The sequence below is a fragment of the Anarrhichthys ocellatus genome, unplaced genomic scaffold (assembly GCF_004355925.1).
Source record: "Anarrhichthys ocellatus isolate YVR2014 unplaced genomic scaffold, GSC_Weel_1.0 scaffold46, whole genome shotgun sequence".
Classification (NCBI taxonomy): Eukaryota; Metazoa; Chordata; class Actinopteri; order Perciformes; family Anarhichadidae; genus Anarrhichthys; species Anarrhichthys ocellatus.
In genome coordinates this window covers 2,743,542-2,766,488 of record NW_022280076.1, presented here as the reverse complement: position 1 = coordinate 2,766,488, position 22,947 = coordinate 2,743,542, and the positions used below count along the sequence as shown (strand labels likewise).

The 22,947-nt window shown below is 40.1% G+C and overlaps 1 protein-coding gene across 1 annotated transcript in view; it reads left to right on the top strand.

The window, feature by feature from the left end:
* The first annotated feature begins 8,042 nt into the window (after positions 1-8,042).
* The window catches only part of LOC116395389 (serine/threonine-protein phosphatase 2B catalytic subunit alpha isoform-like), a 25,529-nt gene continuing 10,624 nt past the window's right edge, over positions 8,043-22,947 (top strand). The window contains exons 1-6 of the mRNA XM_031869258.1: positions 8,043-8,477; positions 14,454-14,654; positions 19,536-19,660; positions 19,768-19,879; positions 20,318-20,463; positions 20,545-20,684. Of these exons, the coding sequence (XP_031725118.1) occupies positions 8,423-8,477; positions 14,454-14,654; positions 19,536-19,660; positions 19,768-19,879; positions 20,318-20,463; positions 20,545-20,684 (779 nt within the window). The 5' untranslated portion in view covers positions 8,043-8,422. The remainder of the gene's footprint in view (positions 8,478-14,453; positions 14,655-19,535; positions 19,661-19,767; positions 19,880-20,317; positions 20,464-20,544; positions 20,685-22,947) is intronic.

Here is a 22,947-nt window from a genome sequence, read left to right as displayed (position 1 = left end):
GCCTGAATGATTACTGACGTCGGTCAGTTCAAATAATGTATTCAAAATAATATATATATATATATATATATATATATATATATATACACGAATGGTTTGTTGAGCGACTTTAAGCGAGACAAAACTGTCTGGGTGAGCGATATTTTGGGGATGGTTTATAATTAGAGCCTAAACCTATGAATATTGTGTTGAATGTGAATGTCCGCCCTCGTTTTAGGAGTGATCTTTGTCAAGAGAAACGCATGGGGGTGGAGGGTAAACACCCATCAATGTATTTGGAGAACAGAGTTTATCAGCCATGCAACGCTGACGGACAGAAATCCTCCTCATCCCCGGTCGCGCCTCCTCGCGCTCAGCCCCAGAAGTCCACTCCACCTCTTTCGACTGTCCTGTCTGCTGGCAGGCGGCCAACCCAAGTGTGTGGAAATGACACCGCCAGGGCGGCAGAGATTTTCCTTCATTTCTCTCCTTCCCGATCGCAGACTGGCTGACATTGGCTAGAAAGTGGAGCAGCTCGTCAGGGACAATCAATGCGAATCGATCGAGCTGTGCGGTGGAGGCTCCAGAGCTGGAAAATATCGCGGCAGCTGAAGGGAGAGAGAGAGAGAGAGAGAGAGAATTAGAGAGGAGGGGGTGCTCTACAAACTCTGCCAGTAACCAACCAACCTCCCTGCAAACAAATATGCTCTGCCTCTCATAAACATGACACTCACTTAGTAAATACTCAAGTCAAAAAGCCACCACATGTGTAATTACGCACGGGATTTGCGTTCCAAACGCATTAACAATAAAGATGTCCACCCAAACAAGTTAGTCTATAATTTATTGAGTGTTCTGGCAATACAATGTTTTAAATCTGCCAATGGGATACATGGTTGTTTCACTTGTTCCCAAGTGTTTGCACTCGTTTCAAATATACTTTTCTCAAGATAAAATGACACCGAACTGGAAATATTATCTCACAATCAGACGTTTTTCAAGCTGGGAAAACCAGGTTTTAATATTTCACATGATGCTTGAAAGACCCAAAACGTGGTCATCCATTTCAATGCTTTTGCAAAACGTGATTATACATTGTGATTTATATCTATTTTGGAAAATACTTTAAATTCAAAATGAAACATAGGAAACATAATCACATTCTGTTCACAAATGTAAGAAAATGTCTTCAGATTACATCTATTTTCAGTACCATTTATTAAAATGACGGGTATCTCATTCTGGAGTGGGACTTATTCACACTGTGTTATTGCTTAAAAAACTAATTCTATCGTGCCAAACATTATGTTTAATAAATCAACATGGCTGTGAAACTTCCACAGAGCTGTTCCACTTTAGCAAAGGAAAATGTGAACATGTGATTTCCGTTACAGGTTTTATGTTGCCCTATTAGACTTTTCAGTTTTCTCACACCTGTTAAATTGTAGGTTGTTACACATTTATTGTCAAACCGTCCAACTGCACTGACGTCATCACAACCAGGAAGTATTACTGTGTGGTCAAACAATTCAAAAATGTTTAAAGGAGGAAAAGAAGTAATGTTAACACGTTCCACCTTTGTTCATTTAAAATCTACAGTGGATACTTAAATCCCTCACACAGAATCCTGTCAAAGTAGACACACACCAGTCCAATGAATGTCCTCACAATTTCATATGAAAGTAATATAATTTTTCAGGCCAAGCAGCAGCTGGAAAGATGTTTAATGTCTATTTCAGTGTTAATATACGTTTCACGTGCATATGATGTTGTGGTCACTAAATAGCATTACAAAACTATCAAAATAAAATGTGTTGCAGAAACAATCCATTTGTTTTTTAGAACGCCGCTGTCAGTGTCACATGCGCTGTGTTTGTTCCCCCTCTGCCTTGTTGTCTTTTCTGCAGACTAATCCCTTCAGTCTCAGGCTAGACGATGTTTCAAAGCAGACTCACAAAAATATGTCACATTTTGGCTGTAAAAGTGATCTAACAACACACTTCCATGTGGAAATTGTTACAATGTTCCGCTGGAAAGGTAATAATGCAGCCGTGAGTTTATTTTGAAATCTGCATGTGTTTGAAATAAAGCTTTTATAAGGTTGCCTTCAAGTGATATATCATATCATCGCTTATCTTTTGTACTGACATGAAACAAAACTGAGGGTCTACAGCACTAGGAGCGCCTCTGTGGGGCTGTACATTGTCACCAGGGTTGCTTTGAGCTAAATGCTAACATCAGCACGTTCTCACAATGACAATGCTAACATGCTGATATAGATATAGAAATTTACAGAGATACAAGTATAAAGTTTACCAAGTCCACCATCTTACTTTAGCGTCTTAGCATGCTAACACTTGCTAATCAGCACTAAAGACAAAGTGCAGCTGAGGCTGATGGGAAAGCTATTAGTTTTGCAGGTATTTCGTCATAAACCAAAGTATTGAACAAATTGAGATTTTGTCCAGATGATTGTGCTAGAAGAAATATAATTACTAACACAGGAATTTAAATACTTTATACTCAGTACAAGTTTTGGAACATTGATATCCATATGAAGTTAGCGCTCGTTGGTGTCACAGTCACAGACGATCTAAAACACTTTGCATTTTTAGGGGGTCTTTTCAGAACTAGTTCATGTCCAGTATCAAAACAGCCCGAAGGGGTTGTATGTGAACATATGGACAAAGTAACCCTCAATCAACAACAAACACTGGTACCTAAACCGAGTTTTTCCATCTCCATGCTTATGTGAGTCCTGAGATGCTGTATGACATTTTTGTTCTTCTTTTAGCTTTCAGGGTTTAAGACTATTTCACTGTATTCATATGGTCATATGGAATGCTGTAGCATGAACAGGGATCATTTTGCCTCCATAAAACCCACTCTGACTACATTGTCTTTTGTAGCGTTCTATTTTTCCTCCCTTTTGACATTCTAAAGTCCTCTATTTCTGCTATAAAACGGAGGTACGCTATATTGTAGTCTCCAACCGCACGTGTCTTTCATAGGTTGAAAAGAGGGTCAAAAGAGAGAAAGCCTGAGAGAGAGAGAGGGAGAGTCATGCATGGATAGATGGGTAGGAGGGAGCAGCAAGCTGTGACTCTTGGACATGTTCTGGTGGGTGCACTGAACCCCGCAGGCTGCAGCCACACTCAGCTCTTTGTTGTTTTCGTTCTGCACAGGGAGGAAGGGTACTTTCCTGAGCTGGGGAGGAGGATTAGCGTTGCATGGCCTCCATCCCCAGCTGCACACATGACCAGCACCGTAGGAAAGCCCCCAAAGACGGCCCAAAAAGAGGTACGCGAGGGATGAAGGGAGCAGGGCGAGGCAAGAACATCAGCTCTCTGCAATACTGAGGAATGTTGCAAGCCCTGTAAGCCCTCCAAATGATCACTGCAACACACTTTCAACATCCCCATTATTTCAGAGAGGCTGCCTTCTTGTTCCTCCACTTGTTTTTACAGTGCTTCTCCAGCTTACACTTCGACATTTTCTTTTTTTCCTCTCATTGTTCAGCAGCACAAACACAGACATTTATCCATCCATCTATCTATCCATCCATCCATCCATCCATCCATCCATCCATCCATCCATCCATCCATCCATTCATCTATCTCTATCTATCCATCCATCCATTTATCCATATCCACAGTGATTTCTAAAATTTGACATTTACAAAATGATCCCATCCCAAACATGACGTGTGAAGCGTGACATCTACTGGCAACACACAAGGTCCTTGCTCTCGCTCGATGGGCTGGTCTTTGGTGCCAGGTGATGTCACTTCCTGTGGAATACCACAGATCATCTGTCACCAAATTTTACCAGCTGTTGGAGCAGAGGGTTCCAGTTGCTGTTTCTTCTCACAACCTCCAGGAAGTCACTGAGGTCAGAGAGAAATAGTTCCAGCACGCCACTGCGTGTAAAACTTTAACGTGTTGTTTTATATTTTCAGATTCTATACGGTTTAAATAAAAGAGATACAATGTGCTAATTAGTGAGCTTTAGAGGTGCAGACAGGCGTATTTTGTAGTCTTGTAGTCAGCTGTTTCCCCTTCTCTTTTCTTCCTGCTTGTAAACTTCATGCTAAGCTGAGCTAAATGCCTCCAGGCTCTGACTCCATAGCTAATACACAGAGTGGTATCAAGCTTTTCAAACGGCTTTCCTTAAAGTCCAACTATTCTTTTAACAAAATGAGTAAATCCAAATGAGTGAAATGTCAGAGTAGCAAGAAAAGAAAACATAAATGTATATTCATGCCCATTTTACTTGGGAACTGTTATTATTACGAGCTGGGATATTTTACGTGTGACATAATTGAATCACATACAACATGGCCTGTGATTTAATGAATAGCTTGTGCCGTTAACGTGACTGCAAAGGACTGTGAGTTAATTATGTGGCAACCAGCTGTAAAAGCTTCAGTATAGAATCGTCCATTTCGTCGTGCCATTCTCTCCTATCGTGCCAGGACGGCATGCCAGTAGAAACAGCGTTTAAAAGGAGTGGTCAACAAATACAGCTGCCAACAGGTCATTTCCACTGCCGAAATAATCTACATCTGGAAACAAATTATTTAAAAAAAAAGTATATTCCATTTAAAATGAGGTTTGCACACACTGCCTCTGTACACGTGACAGTCACTTATTGCACTTCCAACAACATGTCATTTCAAAGCAACGCAATGCTTTTTAAGGCAGTAAATCTGGCATGGCATTTAGGCATTTTTTGTGTATTATAGGCCACATAATAAAATATTATTATGTGAGAATGTTGTTCATTTTGACCACAACACTGACGTGAGAGCGAGAGCATCAGCAGGAAATTCAGCGTAGCTTCCCTCCTCTTTCATCACCACGCTGTGGTTTATCTATTCCAGCGATATCGGCGACCTCAAGGACACACCACGTCCATTCATTGAGCGATCAATTGAGTCTCCAATGTGTTGGGGATTTTGTGGCGTGTTTACTGAGCAAGTCAGTCCCGCCTTGTGTGAGCCTCACAGCTCACAGCTCTGCCTGATGAGCAACGCTGGCTCCATTTCTAGAGATTTATTACTCACCCTGCCACTAATCACATGCTCAGCCTCATCTGTCAGGAAGCAAGTGGCTCTATTGTCTTGACTGACAGTATGAGGACAAAAAGAAGCATGACAAAATGACATCAACAACTGTTTAGCTAGTGCCACTAAATAAGTAGTGTGGTTGCTTTCTCAAATGATCATGTCTCAGAATGTGAAGCAGCAAACACTGCCCCTCCTGTAGCAGTACCAGCCAACCAGCTGTTGCTGTTGTTGCAGTTAAAATCAAGGTTGGGACCCCATCTAGTGGCAGGTCCTCAGAGAAGCTGCCTGAGAGGTTAGGAAAGTCAATAATGACTGGGAAAAGAGATGGCTATCAAAAGTGTGTACTTTTGGGTGATAAACAAATCATACCAGCAACACTCTCAATCGGTATTTACCCCATACTGCTTCATAAAAGCCGAAAATTAAACTGGGCACCAAAGTTTGGTTGTGCAAAATTTCAAACTCATGGTTCAAAATCTGCAGACGTACAAATGTGAAAACATGTTCAACAATGGTGCTAATGTTTGGCTTTCATCAAAATGTCCATGCATCAAAGACAAATGAACATCTTCAAGATTATTTATTGGTATGTCACAGTTAGGTTATTTAGTAACACAACATGAGTCTGTGCGCCAAAATGGAAAATATTTCAGATAGATGAGCTAGTTGATGTGCAGACAGACAGACAGACAGACAGACAGATATGCAGGTAGGAAGACAGGCAGATAGACAGGTATATAGCCCTACAACAGCCACAGATACCGGATTTGTTTTGCTATTTTAGTCAGAGCATTTGATTCATTGATTGCTGCCGGGATGGAATGAAAATTTTAACAAATGTAACAAAACAAATTTCTGAAATACATTTCTCACCCGAGATATAAGCAGCGTATACTCTGTGGTGTAGCAGTTGATGATGAGGTGGGTGTACTACCAATAGATTACCCAGGAGGAGGTGGGTATACTCTCCCATATATTCCAATGGCTTTTGGGTTGATAGGTGGGTATACTATGAACTGCCAGAAAGAGAAGTGTGCATACCTCATAGACCTGTGTACCACCCACTCAGGTTTGATTGAGGATTTGTAAAAAAATACTCGATGCCTGTTTGCGTCTTCGTTCTGGTTTCACAGCATCTTTCCTCCCAACAGAGTGCAACATCGATCCGTCGGGATCCTTTGATGAAATCTAGAAGGAGGCCTTCAGTGTATGAACATCACATTGTTCCAAAAACGCATCATTCTAAGCCATTCAACACATCTCAAAATCACTCAAAAAGAACACAGAACTGCTTAAGTTCACAGTTATGCTAAAACGAGGATACCAAATTTTATGTAGCTAATTTTCTGCATGTGAGCTGCCCCGAATAAAAAAATAGGAACAGGAAAAAGCAAGAAGAAAGCAAGCAAAGATCAGGCAGTGTGTCACTACAAAAAATACTGTCCACAGCTACAACTATTTCAGAGCTGCTAACAATCGCAGCAGTGTGCTCAAAGCTTCTATTGCCGGGACCAGTGATGAAGATGAAAAGCCACCGAGCATCACAAGCACTGAAACGAGTCATCCTCATGGTTCAGACCAGTTGTCATTGTTGTTGCTGCTGTAGGCTGAAGATAAAGATGCAACTCAGTGATCAATAAATGCAACTCAAGCAGTAATCCGCTGATTCAGTCAGGTCGTAATGCAGTTACATCTTTCAGTTATTGTTTATATTAGCTGATGAAACATTTCCTTCAATATGAAACAATCATACAACATTTTACATTTACTGTAATTAATATATTTTTGAGTGCACAGTTCAGCTCTGCAAAAGAAAGTACAAATTCACCACAGTAATATTAGATTATATTTTTTCTGATTCAGTCTTATTGTTCAAGGCTGAAAATGGGAGATCTTTGCTACATACTCTTAATTCTGATGAGAAGATGTCTGTGACATAAAATAAGCTATCTGTAAATACAATCAGTGTATTACATGAACTTTAAAATAATAGCAAGCTGCATTTCTGTTAAATGTAGAGAGCAGAGAGATGTCACCAGCCTCTGTTGGTGGTCTGAAGGAACTGCAACAGAGGCTGCTTTCTGGATATATTTAAATGCATTGGGACTACTCCAAACTGTGGGTTCGCTAAATGAAAACATTGTTTCTCAAAAAAAATGTATAAGAGTATTTAATGACTCTAAATATCTTTCCAGGTTTTGACTTGTGTTCAAAAAACATAATTTCCTGCGCATTTTAAACTTGCAACTATAGCAGTTTAAACTATATTAATTGTGTACCAATTTGAACTTGTTTAGTCACATTAATATGATGTGCCCAAACAGTATTCATTGGTAAGAATAAAATAAATGAAGGTTATGGCTACAGTTTGTGTAAAGGTTCCCCAGATGGTGTGTGTGTGTGGGGGGAACCAGTCAGGCATTAGATTTTCAGTCAACACTCAACACTGAAGAATATCTATTTTATTTAGGTGCCACAGTAATTGGGGTTTGTAATTAGACAATTATTTGTTAATTATTTCTAATTGCATTCCTATGGATCCAATATATAGTATTTCTAAACAATGAACCACAATTCAGTCCAGATTAAATTAAGACATTATTGTAAGAATCATATACAGTATATTCAAGTTTGCGATTTACAGCAGACAGGGTGAACAGACGTTGGCTAACCATCACCAATGCACTGTGGCACAAACAACAACCAGACGTGACATCATTACACCCCTTATATTGCTACACCGTCGTAGCTCAGTTTACACAAACCTTGATGGTTTTTCGCCACCAGGTGAAAATTTCCCTGCTATTAAATCCAACTGCCTGTGATGTTCGCGTGCGCGTTCGCGCGCGTGTAATCGAAACGAACCTTGCGTGTAGTGTGATCGTGATTTTTTTTTTACACACGCTTGAACCGAGGCCCACGCTCTCTCATCTTCCGGCGTACGGAAATTTCGAGAATACCGAAACATGGCGCGCCGTGCGTGCGTGCGTGGGGGCAACCCCGTCTCAGCCTCCATCTGATGGCAGCATCAGGCAGTCCCGTGGAACATTTGCGTGGGAGTTCCCTTCACCGCCATGTCGGGATAGTGCAAATCTCTCTCTCTCTCTCCCTCTCTCTCTCTCCTTCTCTCTCCGTGCATCCTCCCCCACATTAACAGCTTAGCACAGCAGCAGCAGCAGCAGCTCCTACAGCATCCAGCATCCATCCCTGCCTGGGGAGCAGCAGTCCTACCCGGCGCAGCACCGAGGCACGGAGGGGGCGCATCATCCAAGTGATGCCACAGCACCAGTCGCATTTCGACAACAAATACCGAGAGTAGACCCTGAAAGGAGGGAGAGAGAAAACCAGCTTCAGCCTCGAAGACAGTAACTGTCCATGAAGATGTCTAACGCTGACATCGTCTTAAACGCCACCGATCGGATGGTGAAATGTAAGTTAGCCTGCATTTTGCATTTGGTTACGTCTGGAAGATATTACATAATATCTCCAGTGTTTAGCTCCTCGTGCCTTGGCAGGATATGGCCTTTATTTTCCTGTCGTGCTTATGCGGCCATCAAGTTGCGTTCACGGCGATGGTAGTGGGCTGCTGGTGCTTTGATGTTGATAAACAATCCGGTTTTCTTTGCTGCACTGCCCCCGCCAAGACCGGGCATACTGCTTAGAAGCAGCAGTGCAGCGGAAAACATGTATTTTTGTGTGTTTTTTATTGCACACATTTATTTATATTCTCATCTTTGCCGTCACGAGTTGACTGCATCTCGGCTTTGGCTCGGGTAGGCATGAGATGAGGGACGGAAAAACAGCTGAATAGCCGAGCTTGTTGTAGAAGCTGGGGCAGTGATGCAGCAGGATTTCACAGCGCTTTGACAGGGCCAGTGGAAGAGGAAGAGTGCATGAAATTGACATTTAATGGGGGTATATTTTACCGGGAGTGAGTCATGTTTTAATTTGATTAGAAAAGGTCTATAAGATTTTCCAAAATCCACATCAGTGGATGAGGAGAAGGCTGCTCTGTCAGAGAATTACTGAGGCAACAACTTGAATCAATGGAGGATGATGAAGTGATCACAATTGTGCCATAACTCATTTAGCACTGCTCATTTTGACTATGGATCAGTTCACAATCAGCACTGTGCCTGAATATATTCACATTCAGTATATTATCTTAATGGCCGAGCAGCTCAGTCAGCATTAACAACTTTGTCCTTTAGGCTACGGAGTTGTAGAAACCAGAGTAATCTGCACTGTGAGATACACTTATGTGACAATGACTGCAGGCACAATGCATGTCCTGTATGTATAAGCTGTTACAATTGAAAAAGCTTTATTTAAGAATTATACTAACAGGTCTGGACCCTCAAAAAAGGAACTATTGTATTGCCAGAAAATGAGCCAGGTCCTTCCAGAAGGACCCTAACAATCTTTTTTTTCAGGCTTATTTTTAGTTGGAATAACACAATTCTGAAACATATCCATTTTAACAATGACACGTTGCGATTTTATTTGCACTATTAGCAAATAATACAGTTAATTGTTAAGGAATATGTAAGTAAATTATCTCTAACTGTCGCACTGCCATTTGTCATAATGTCCATAGTAAGAGAAAGAAGTTTGTTTAAAGTGACATTATTAGTTGTTGTTTTGAGCAAGAGTTCACAATCGAGATAAAACGATTGTGGTTAAATCTTTGGCGAAGCTTTTCTGACATCAAGGCATTCAAAAATATGTCAAACAAAAGGTTTATATTAGCAAACGCTGCACAGCCAAGAATTCTGACTCAGACTTTTGCTTTTGTAACATGCTCATGTAACATTTAGGATTTCCGTACAAGGTTTGAAACACTTGAAGCCTTTTTTTTCTGAGTAAAATCATATGCATTTGTTTCATTTTTGCCATTCACACACAATGTGATTTAGAAGCCTTGCTCAATAGCTTCAACTATATGTTCAAATCCCCATTCATTTGCTCTGTTTGACCTTCCTTGTCACTTCTATCTGCTCTCTTATTCTCGGACTCCACTTTTAAAAAGTAGTAAAACACAGTTGTTGTTTTTTTCCAAATCCCTAAAGGCTGAAAAGTGATAAAAAAAAAAAAAAAAAACTTAGATGCAACAAACTGCATCATGAATCCTTCAGGTGATCAAAGGGAGCTTGCAAGGAAATGACGATTTTGATGAGTCGAGACAGACATCTCTTACAGTTATTGTGTGTGACGCACGAAAACTACCGAGAACTGATACTACATGCTACATAAAGTTATTGTTATCCCTCACATATCTCAAACTTAAACCACAGCAAGTTTCTCAGTGCTTCTCTTCTCTCTTACATGTTTAAACCTGACAGATCATACTGTATCTAAAGAGTTACAAAAAAATTGCTGTTCTGTGCGGTTTGTTTTCCACGGCACTGTCACCACCGTGCTGTGGGCATCAAGAGGCATATTCAGGTCAGTTATTTTGGGGATGAGGCCTTTAGTACACCTGTGAACTATCTTACTTTATTATAGCACCTTAGGAAATGATTTTCTTAATACGTCACAGTAGCTGTATTCCAAAAGAATTACAGTACGTGAATATGAAGCAATAAAAGCAGTTTCTTTGAATTAATTAGTGCGCAGCAATATGAGAAGCACTGCACTGAGACATAATATGTCAGCTTTAAACTCAACAGGGCTTGCGAAAGGCTAAAACATTCACTCTAGCTCTCAGTAGCAAACATGCAAATTGGCAACAACACTTCTGTTGACATAAATAGTTTATCAATGATGAAGCAATGGTTGGGTTTGGCAGAATAGAGCTGTTTTTTTCTACACATTTAACATTAGTCGGGAGGTACGTAACCCTTCAAACATGACGTAAAGCTGATCTCAGCTGGTGGAGCCGGAGGATGCAGGTGAGGAAAAGCAACACAACATTAAAAGCTTGACACTTGGCTGGACTGTATGTTAATTGGGCCTCTTATAAATGCAGCACTGTCTAGTTAGTCCAACTACATGAAGCCATTCAGCCTTTCCTGACTGAACCCAGGGTTGCTCATTAGCAACACAAACCTACAGTTGCTTCATTTTTTTTTTCAAGCTTGCAGTACGGAGAAACCATTCTCAGGAAAATGTGTTGTGGCATAAAAAGGAGTACGGTACAGGCTCATACTCCTCAATACGATTGGTGTGTCTACCGCATGAGCGATTCCAACTGCATCTATGTGAACCTCCAATGCAAATTGCAGTTTTCCGTGGCGGCACTGGCTGTACTCCAACAGTCAGCTGCTGCTGCTGTTGCCCGGCAACATAGCGTATTTCATAGTTCAACTCTGCTTTGGTGCTGAGCAGAAGTCAGCGTTTCATCTCACCATACCCTAACGCTCGTACATTTGCGTCGACATAGGTGTCTGTAAAATGCATTGTTTTCATTCGTTGAGTATCTGGGTTGCTTTTTGGGGATTTCTTTCTTATTAGTGGGCTTAATCCTTTGTTGCTCCATTCTGCCTAAAAAAAAGCTAAGTGTTATGTCCTTTTCAAAGCATCTGTGTGTGGTTCTATTTTAGTTCATGTTAATGTTAAAAAAAAAGTGCCAGCAGTTTGAAAACAAAAATGGAATATTGTGTCCAAAAGTAAAATCATTTCAGGGTGATTTGGGTTTGTGCATTTTAATTTAATGTCAATTATAGTATCCTACAGCAATATATTTTGGACAATGCCTTCCTGTCAGAATTCTTCTGAGGTACTTTACAGTCAGTGTTGTTGTAGCTCGTCGGCTCATTCCCCTCCTCTCAATTCCAATACAAATTGTTCTGTGAAGGTAATTCATCACTGCGTTTGAGACATATTTTGCAAAGTTGTATCGTCACGCTGTCAGGCTGCCACGCAACATTAACCTCACTAAAACTTGAGACAATTTGAGTGGTGACTGTGCTGCTGAGTGTGTACTAGCTGGTGGAGTGTCAAAGCACACATCGCAATCACAGATACACACTGTGAACATTTTTTAGTCCCATTAAATACACTCGCTGGGGCCCGCCTCATTATCCCAGGAGCAGCGACTTTGAGATTCCTCTAGTCAAGCATTCGTTATTAAAGATCATGTTGATCATGTTCGGTTAAAGCCTGAGCTTTGAGACTTCCTTTGTCTTCTCTTCATTTGGCGCTGCTGAGTGGCGCTGTTTGCTATGCACCGCACAAATCTGGCAAGCGCACCCTTACTCCTGAATATACTGCAGCTGGTGGCTTGTGTCGTGTGTACATATGTGTGTGTGTGTGTGGGGGGGGTAGAGTACTAGAATATTTTGCTAAAAATGCACTCAGATAAAAGTAAAAAAAGTAGGTCAGAGTAAACGTTACATTTTAAAAGGGTGATTATAATGTTATATGAAAGAACTATTAAATTAAAGACCAGTTAGGTAACAAAATAAGGTGCATTATTAACATGTGAAAATACACAATGGTGAACATCATGCCACCAAGCCCTTATGTCCAAAACAACAATATATTCCTTTTATTTAGACATAAATGTGCAGCTTGTGCATACAACCAGTTACCAATTCTAAATAGATGAATGACTTCCTCAGTAAAGCCTCACAAAAGTTAATCAGAAAAGACTGAACTAAATATTAGACATTTGCACAAAAATGACCAGCAATGAATAAAAACAGCTGTGGACACCGCGGCGGGTGCAACAAGCATTATTTGACAACAAAAAAGAAATAACCTGCCACTTTAACAGCATAATAAAGCAGCACCAAGGCAGCCAGCACAGAGACGTAAATACTATATAAACTCAACAGCAGCTGCAGCCCACAAACACACACTGGAAAGCAAAAAGAGAGCTGCACAGTTTTTACTCCCCACACAAGGATACTTTTCAAGGCCACGCAGTGGTTGTTGACGTCCTCCTCTATAAAGAGAGAATTTGTTGTTGTACTCACTTGTCTGAAAGTCATTCTGTGTTGTGCACCACTAAGTCTTCCTCAATTTGCTCCAGGTCAAACGTCTCTGCTCATTCTTTCTCAAAGCATAATATAACCGGTCTACTCATCCCCACTGGTCCCATTGTGCTCCTCAAATTCACAAAGTTTTGAGCTGTATGAGCACTCTGCAGTCACAGCTATGATCGGGATTATTGTCACTAACAGCAGAAAGGCGCACACACCTCACTGGAGGTAAAAGTTCCTCAGCAAATGTAGAAGTCACCGCTAGAGGATCAACCATGAGCCTTTTAGCATCTAGTATTTGAGGTAGTCCCAGCATGAACCTGTCACTCATGCAACATTGTAGGTGTTTTTTTATTTGGGCTCTTTGCTTGCATGCTGGGGGGTGCAGTAAATCAGGGGTTGGTAAGGTAGATGCAACCTTTTTTTAAGTATGAGGTACAATAATGCTTATCGTAACCATTACCCAGAATTTCAGCCGTATTTTTTTGCATTATTGTGCATTTTAGTACGTATTTTAGTTTTGATCTGAATTATTTACAACTCAGCCGCTTAGAGTTTTCTGTGTTAAACCAGATGATCTGTAGATTAACGCCAATGCATGGACCCTTGAAAGCGAGTCACAGCACACGGAGATCAGCACCTAATAAATAACCTTTGCTGCCACCGAAGTAATGATCTGTGGTTGGATTTCACACTTTCACAGGCAGTCTGTTGGGCACAGTAGGTGACTGGTGCATTTTAATGGCCACAGGCTTTAGCAGTCCGGGGAGAGTGCTGGATGAATAGAGTGCTTAGATGTTTTCTGAGTTTTATCCAGCACTCAGAAAATACTTTGTAAGTACCCACACATCTGCACTGGAATCACTGTTAGTAACTGACAGTTTGTTGTGTGTTGATCTTTTCCAGTCACTGATCTTGCTGCTGTTTGTGTACAATATAAATTTATATTTTAGTTGTTAAATAGACATTACTGGCATAAAGTAACATAAGAAAATATATCATAATAACATATTTCACTTCAAACACTGCAAAAATAACTGCAGAGTGATTTGCACCTCTGACCCACCATTTGAAAAAACAACTAATCTGTAGATTAGTTCTGCGAAGAATAATGGTGTATGACGTCTATTTCCAAATAACTAAGATATTTCTGTATCATTTGAATGTTCAAATGGCTTCTCATACTTAATGCATATTAATTTCTGATTATGGTTCTCATTCCAGACATGCACATACAGGCCTACCGTAAGTTAAGATGGATGCAGAAGCAAAATAATGCCTGCAGGCAAAACGTGCATGGGGTTTTCTCAGATAAGATTTATGCATGAATTTCTTGATGATATGTTGTTTGTATCATTTCTGAGTGGTGTTTGCCACTATTCTCTCACAAACATTATTATTATGGCATTATGGCATCAACAGTAGCCATAGTTGCCGTGATGTCCCCTCTGTTTAAATGTCCCCATGTGCTCTGTCCTCAGCTGTTCCCTTCCCCCTGAGCCACCGCCTTACAATGAAGGAAGTGATCGACTGCGAAGGGAAACCACGTGTGGATCTCCTGAAAGCCCACCTCACCAAGGAGGGCCGTGTAGAGGAAGCTGTGGCACTCCGAATCATCAACGAGGGAGCAGCTATCCTGCGCCAGGAGAAAACTATACTGGACATCGAGGCACCAGTTACAGGTATTAAACCTGTTTCAGATATTAACCTGGTCCATGTCCTGCTGCACTCATAGTGAGCTGCAGGACGTCACGCCTGGAAATTGTGACGACTTAGCGTTCCGGTTGAATGATTTTGGAGACTGTGGTTTCTGATGCTGTTGAATCGTATTGCATTATACCGAGAGTGTTTATGATATTTTCTCCACCCCTGTCTGGTCTGTGGACGTGTGACATTGTCTGACTGTTTGTTTGTTCTTCTTTTTGGCATTTTTGGACAGTTGATAGTCGAGAAACAAGTACAAGGAGAAGGGTATCCCATGCCACAAAGGTCAACTGTCAGAATATATATATGATAATAAAATATGGAGCCAGTCCTAAAAGAGTAGGTATAACATCATTACTCAGCGTATTGAACAATGACGTCTTCCAGCTTTCAATAGCTTCTTGGCCCAAATGTTTCTGTGTAAGCATTAGCAGAACCTAATGAATTTAACAGAAAAAAATAGAAAGTATTGGTTGAGGAATGTTGAACATTTAGCAGCTGCCTTGATACTAAAAAAGACACGGTCAGGGGGATATTTTCAATGATTTGTTTTTCAGAAGCTAATATTGTTTATCACATTTTCAGAGACACGGCTCCAACTTAATGCTAACGTTGTTTTATGTCTGCTGGATGCATAAGAAGATAATTGTTACCTAACATAATAGCCAGACTGTGGCTTTTTTTTTTTACCTTGTTGTGGAGTTCTGTTGCCCCAAAGTGGCAAAAAAACACCACTAATGTAGCTATAAAATAATAGTTTTGTTGTCTGCTTTTCAGCTGACCTTATGATGTTAGACGAATGTAACCTTTAAATATGTGAGTGTACCCTTATTATTATAAAATGTATTGCAAATTGTTGTAAACCCTGCTGTGAGGGAAAAAAAAACCTGACCAAGTCCTATGTATAATTGCTATGTATAATTAACCTTTTTAAGATTGATAAAAAGTGAGTCATACAGCCATGTTCGCAGCTCTGTGAGCTGCTCCACCTCGTTTTGTGAAATTCTTGTGGATGGATGAAAGCAGTTATATTAATTATATTAATTGGTTATATTTGCATAATTTATTGATATTTTCTTATTTCAGAGCTAACAGCCATATTTAGCATTACGCAAATTAGTTAGCTAGGCCGCAAATTACTGTTTTTTGCCAGATCTCGTGATTGTTTGTTGCTGTGATGGAGAAAGAAAGTAAATTTGCTCTTGATTTGTATGTCTGTAAACTAAAAGGATGATGGGATGGGACAAGTTTGACGTTAGCGAGCTAATGTTAGCTAGTAACTGTAGTTAGCTAAGGCCCTTGCAAACATTCATACTGCATAGCTTTCTCATGTATCCACATTCCACCAGAACACAAGCTGCATTATGTCAACATGCTTTAGATGAGTTACAGAAACAAAGTTATCCCAAAACTGACATTTGGACAAAATGTTTGCGCTCTGTCTCTGTGCTCACAATGATAATGCTAACATGCTTGCGTTAAACAGGTATGATGTTTGTATTGTTTACCATCTGAGTTTGGCAGTATTATGATGATTATGTCTTATGGTTATATGTCTGTAGAGAGAGTCAAGAAGAGAGGATGACAGTCAAAAAAGATGCAAAAGAGGTCGTAATAGGATGTGGACTGATACGAACGATACTCTTTGTAACAGTAGTACCAAAATAAACAATGCACTTGACTGGAGCGCGAGAGAAGAAGAAATGCAAAAAAAGAGAAATCTATATGAAATCCTTTCTGCTGGAAATTGTCACTTTCAGATAGAATCATCATTATTTTAAGGGAAATAGGCTAACAGTATTTTAGAAACACTGAATCTCTCATTATAAGTCCTCTCATCACAGACTAAATTACTGGTTCCTTCATGGGTGAGGTGTTTCAAGTAGAGTGGACTACTGCAGTGCTTTGACTCTGAACAAAGTATTATTGCATTATTCGTTTTAAGTTAAATAAATAAACTACATTCTGGCACTTGTGTACTAGTAGACATTTGATGACATCAAAAAGTTCTCGTGTAACGTGTCAAGTGAAAAGTTGGCTTTGGTAAAGCAGCAATGTTAACATACATCAAGGTAAAAGGTAATAGTAAAAAGAAAAATATCAATTGCTCAAAAAGCTTTTCAGTCTCTGCTTTTGATCAACCCACAGTGTGTCCTAGTTATATTCTAAAACCAGACACAAAACATTTTTTTATCCTGTGTATTAAACTAGAGCCGCCTAATATAGTGTTTTTTCTATTGTCATCGCAAACTTGCTCGATAAAAACACATCACGAAAAACTGCAATATCGCATTGAGTTTTTGAGCTTTTAATATATGTTTTGTCAATTCTTAACATATAAATTCAGAAACTAAAAGGTGCGTGAAGGTGTGGGTATCACACTTCAATACTCTATATGAGTATCGAAAACTCACACACTGAAAGTTGGCATCAAATGCTTGGTCAGATTTGTAGTTTACTTCAATGAAATTGATTTTATTTAACTCAAAGCTTTACCAATTTTAGACTATTTTAGTTCTTGTACTTGCACGCTTGTGTTTCAGTGATGGGTTGTCCTGCATAGCCACGAAGTTCTATGATTCAATTCCAGCCACGGACCTTTGGTGCACGTTGAACTCTTCTCTCTCCCATGTTTCTCGTCCATCAGTCGCAACTGTTGCTATCCAATAAATCTGCCAATAATTAACCTAAAAAAATAATTCAAATCATACCCAATTCTTGGTACTAGAGACCATTTTGCTCAAATCAAAGTGACATCTGGGTATTCCTTGATAATTCTTGAACTCCCCATAAATAATTTGCACTTCGGACATTTGATTTTGGTGCATTAAGTCCACAGTGTAATGGTTCTTCAACCTAAACTGTGTGATATTAAATATACATTCATCTTTAATTCATATCCCATCAGCCTGATTATCTTAGTTCACAGCAAGTACAGTGTTTAGCAGAAACAAAGGTGACAAATAGATAAAATGAACACTGACTTAAGAGAAGTCTCGTGTATTAAGCATGAAGTATGGATGATAAGTATTGTGTACGGGCATCTGTGAGTGTGGAGTTCTCTGTTACGTCTTTGTGAGCTTGAGGTGTGTTTAAATGTCTCTGCAGCTGTGTGTGTGTGTGTGCGTGTATGTGTGTGTGTGTGTGTAGTCATATATTATTAGGCGTTTATGCAGTTGTGAGTCTTTACTTGCATGGGTGTGTGCGCGTGTGCGTGTACGTATGTGCGCATTTGTGTGTTTGATTGCTTTAGTCACACAAGCAGTCTCCCACTCACATTGCTCTAAGCTTTGAGTGGGCGAAGGCCACTGTGGAGCTGATAGGGGAGACAGAAAAGAGAGAGGAGATGGAGGATGAGTAGGAGACAGAGGAAGATGATAATGAAAAATTGAAGGCAGTGAGGAAATGAGATGTAGGTTTGCACTCCAGAGCCATAGTGTTCACTGCGAAAAAGTATGTATCTCCCCTGGGAGCCTGAGCTTTTTCTACCTCTTTGAGGCGAGAGCTTCTCAAGTCTCTGTGGAGGACAGAGGCCTTTCAGCCAAAGACCGTCAAAATCTCAATAAGATGACGACCTAAGGACAGGAGACATTTATACCATTATATTCCTCTTTTGGTGTTTCAATACTGGCAGTGTCGCTTTAATTGTAGATTAAATATATATTCTTGCTGCAAGAATATGCATTTGCAGGAATATTCTTTTCATGGCCTCCTTTGCTGCTCTGTTAAAGCTGAAGTCCATATTGTTTCTACTTGACAAAGCTAATAGACATGTGAAGACTCAGCAGTTACAACACTTCTAGTGACAACGTTAATAATTGTTATACTTGTGAAGCCAGTTGCAATAATCCAGACTGATGATGAAGAAATGCTGACGTGGAAATAGTCATGGAGAGCGGAGCAAGCGGACCCAAACACAAAGAGACTGCAGGCAACAGGAACTTGAAGAAATGAATCTTCATTCACAGTTTGTGCAGACGAGGCAAAACTGAACATCACCGATCAAACCAAGGATCCAACAAAGACACGACAAAGCCAGGATTTAAAAACAAACTACTCTGACGAGAGGATGAAGTGCAGGTGGAGAGATGGGCGGAGAGGCTCAGGTGAGGGTAATGAGGTGGTTAAAGGCAGGAGAACAGGCAGGGAGCTGATAGTAAAAAACACTGGGAACAGGAAAGGAGCTGATTGGCTGTGAAGAACTAACGAGGCTGATTCAGAGGAGCTGTGTAGATGGGCAGAGGAGGGAGAAGCAGTATAGCACAGAACACCCATAAAACAAGCAATCATTACAGCAAACAGAATATATCACCGTTATCCATTACTGAGAGTGTTGAGATACAGATATTAACACAAACTGCAGCATTGCGCTGCCTGCCCGCCTGTGTGTCTATTTATAAAGCTAACCTGTGAGCATGTAAAGAAGACACACACCGCTACCCTGTACAGACGTGAAGTTTCTGCCAGAATATTCTCTACTGTCTACTTTGTCTTCTAATCCTCAGAAGCAATAGATAAGAGAAGTGACTCTCTGGCTGTCATTACAAATAGGCCTTAACACAGAGTGTTTCTTCTAGAAGAAAAAAACATCCTCGATATTTTCATCACAACTATATCCAATCCTGTGTAAGTGTTTTTAATAAGCCACAAGAGGTTTGAGAGTTGTATCAACGCGTGGTGAGGCTACTATAATTGTTTCACTCCGTGGAATACGCTATAATAATCAAATGATACAACGGACCTGTGCTGAACATGAGGAGTGTGTACTTTTTGTCCCACAAAACAACAACATGCAGACAAAGATATTCAATCTGATTCTTTGATTTCGTAACGTTTGCTGTCCTTTGGTTGTCTTCCAGTGTGTGGTGACATCCATGGGCAATTCTTTGATCTTATGAAGCTGTTTGAAGTGGGAGGATCACCAGCCACAACACGGTACCTGTTCCTCGGGGACTACGTGGACCGTGGCTACTTCAGTATTGAGGTAAAACCACCAGAATGTCATTAAGTATGTCATAGGGGAATCAAACTGCAGAAAGTTTCATATATTCAATACAGTTCATTTATTTTTGTTTATGCTTGTTTTGACAGTGTGTTTTATACCTCTGGTCGCTGAAAATCCTCTATCCAAAGACACTATTTTTACTTCGTGGAAATCATGAATGTAGACATTTGACAGAATATTTCACCTTCAAACAAGAATGTGAGTACCTCTCAGTGTTAATTATATATTTTTTGTTATTGTTTATATATTCGTCTCTCTTGCTAATGTCATGTGTAGCCTGCAGCACTGCACCTGGGACTGTCAAGTTAATTCTGTATGACGGCACACAAAAAGGGAAAGGAATTGTCTCTGAACAATTGAACATTTAGACCTGATAGCAAAAAATATATTAATTTTTTTGTTTTGCATATTTCTCAACATATGTCCCAAAAAAATGTATCATTGGCTACTTTCTTCTTGCAATTATTTAACTGAACTAGTGTTGTAATTTTGTATAAATATAAAAGATGTCTCACAAGAACTAACCAACATGCAATATTAATTGCATGTGCAAACGTACCTGTTTCGGATTCTTTTGACGTAAATGTAACAACTGACAACATTGATGCAGCTGATTGCATGTCTTTCTTCTGCCAGGTAAAATCAAGTACTCAGAGCAAGTGTACGACTCATGTATGGATGCATTTGACTGCCTTCCCCTGGCTGCACTCATGAACCAACAGTTTCTGTGTGTCCATGGTGGGCTCTCACCTGAAATACACACCTTAGATGACATTAAAAAGGTAATAACATACTGCTTCAACCAGGTCTTGGCGACATTGGTTGTTTTTTAAAAACATGCCTTTCTGCCTCCTTGTGTTAAGTTGGATCGGTTCAAGGAGCCGCCGGCTTTTGGGCCCATGTGTGACCTGCTGTGGGCTGATCCTCTGGAGGATTTTGGCAATGAGAAAACCCAGGAATATTTCAGCCACAACACAGTGCGAGGCTGCTCCTACTTCTACAGGTGAGCTGTTTCTTCTTTTTCCCGGCAGCATCTCCAGTCCTTCAGGATTATTATAATTTTAAAACTATTGTGCATAATTAGAGACTTAAATATATGACTGCACAGCATTTAAATACAAATTTACTAAATGATGCATTGCAGTGTTGCTTCACGCATCCAATAGTCTGAAACTTTGTGTTTACGCCATCTTGCATTGCAAGCAATCGCCCACGTCAAGTGCCTATCATATATACTGCACTGATTCCATTAGCTTGACCCATGTGGCTCATTGAAGGTCTCTAATTACACTTTAGTTTTAGAAGAATGTAAGCTTGCAACTCACACTGTGGATCCTTCAACAATAAATCCTGCCTCATACAGAAAGTGTAAGTTAAAAAAAAACACAAATAACTTTTTGTTGGTTGATCAAGAACCCTGTGTATTCCTCCTCACACCTCTCTGCTTCTTCAGGCCGTGTATTTTCGAGAAAGAAGAAGATGGTAGAGAGGGAATGGCATGCATTAAAAGCTCAACACCCTAAATAGTGATTGATGATGACATTTGATTTAATCTCTCAAGAGATTTGCAACCGAAACTCTTAATACCAAAAATAGATGTTAAAAAGAGTATTAATAGATATCAAACATTTATTGCTAGCTGAGCAAAACAAAACGAAACAAAACAAACAATAGACACACGCTAACACCCCCCGTACTGGGAAGGAGACTGAATGATTCGATAAATGTCCAGATATCCTTAGAGCCTACAGACAGAGTCTGTGTCTATTTGTAAATGGGTCATATTGCCTTGTGGTTAACAACTGTTGTTGAGAAGAGGTTGACTTTTTGACTTACAGAACAGATTGTGACAGACAAAGGATTAGCTGGGTGAACCTGGAGTCAAATAAAAATAGAGCCTGTGAGAGAGGAGTAAAATATAAAAGCGAGGCAAATTGGGAACCGGTTTGTTCTGCAACTATTTAACCTTCGTGACAGAGCATGTAAAAGAAGGAGTGAGCACTGTCCTGAGATTGTTGAGATGGAGAGGCTGTGGAACTAGCTGCTGGTGGTGAGAAGAGATTAGTTGGCAGTTGTGGTGAGAGTTTTCTTAATGAAGGTTTAGAACAGTACAGCCCCCCCCCCCCCCCCCCTGCTTTTACGTGGGAGCTGCAGTTCTGCTCAAATCACAAAAAGTAAAGTCCTCTGAAGAAATGCAATGTAAACGATGACATTACAGTTCAGATTCACATTATAACCCATGCACCTCTCATTCCAGTGTAGTTGCGGGTGCAAAGGGAAGCGTCAAGGGCAGTGGTGTATAGTAACGAAGTAGAAATACTTCGTTGCTGTACTTAAGTCGTTTTTTTGGATATCTGTACTTTACTTTACTATTTATATTTCTGTTGACTTTTACTTTTACTTCACTACATTTTGCAAAGAAAACTGATACTTTTACTCCGATACATTTCCCCTGAAACCTTCGTTACTCGCTACAAAATCAAATCTATCTTTAGAAACAAAATGAATCATGAGACCAGCGTCGGGGACTGTGGTGGAACAGAGACTGCGAGCAAGCAGGTTTGGTGAATCAGTGTTCCTAGCTTGCAAGTTAAATCATTGGTTAATCACGTTAATGCGCAAAACAAGTGCTCTCAAAGCCGCGGTGTTTAGATTCCCAGTGAGGCCCAGGATGCTATATGCTAAAGCTAGCAAGCGACAACACGAGTAGAATTCCACACAGGACGGGTGGGATGAGGAGAGGTGGATGGGTCAAACAAACACTGGTGTTTCCTCCAGGAGGCCGCAGTTTGTGCCGTGCGTGAAACGAGAAGCCAATGTTGATTTATTTGTGACGTGACTTCCGTACTTAAGCAACGCCACTTCCGTAGATATTTTAACGCAAACCACGATCTTTTCCTCAACCTAACTAAGTAGTTTCATCGCCTAAACCTTAGTTGTTTCCTGTGAAGATGGAAGTTTATTTTGAAAAGACAGTATGCATGTAACAAGAGAAAACAGACTCATGTTGCTGGACTTTTGCAGGAAAAACGCACGAAAAATGAGGAGTAACTTTTCGTAAGATATCAATAAAACGGGGATGAATTTATATCATTGTATAAAGAGAGTGACATGAGAAGATCAATCTCATGTCTGTAAGTTAAATCAGCTATAATCACTCTTTTAAAGTGATTAGTGACTCGTCTAAAACATTTAAAAAAGGAATAACTTCAATAGAATCATTCTATACAATGTAGCTTCTTTACATTCTAATAGAATGTAAAGAA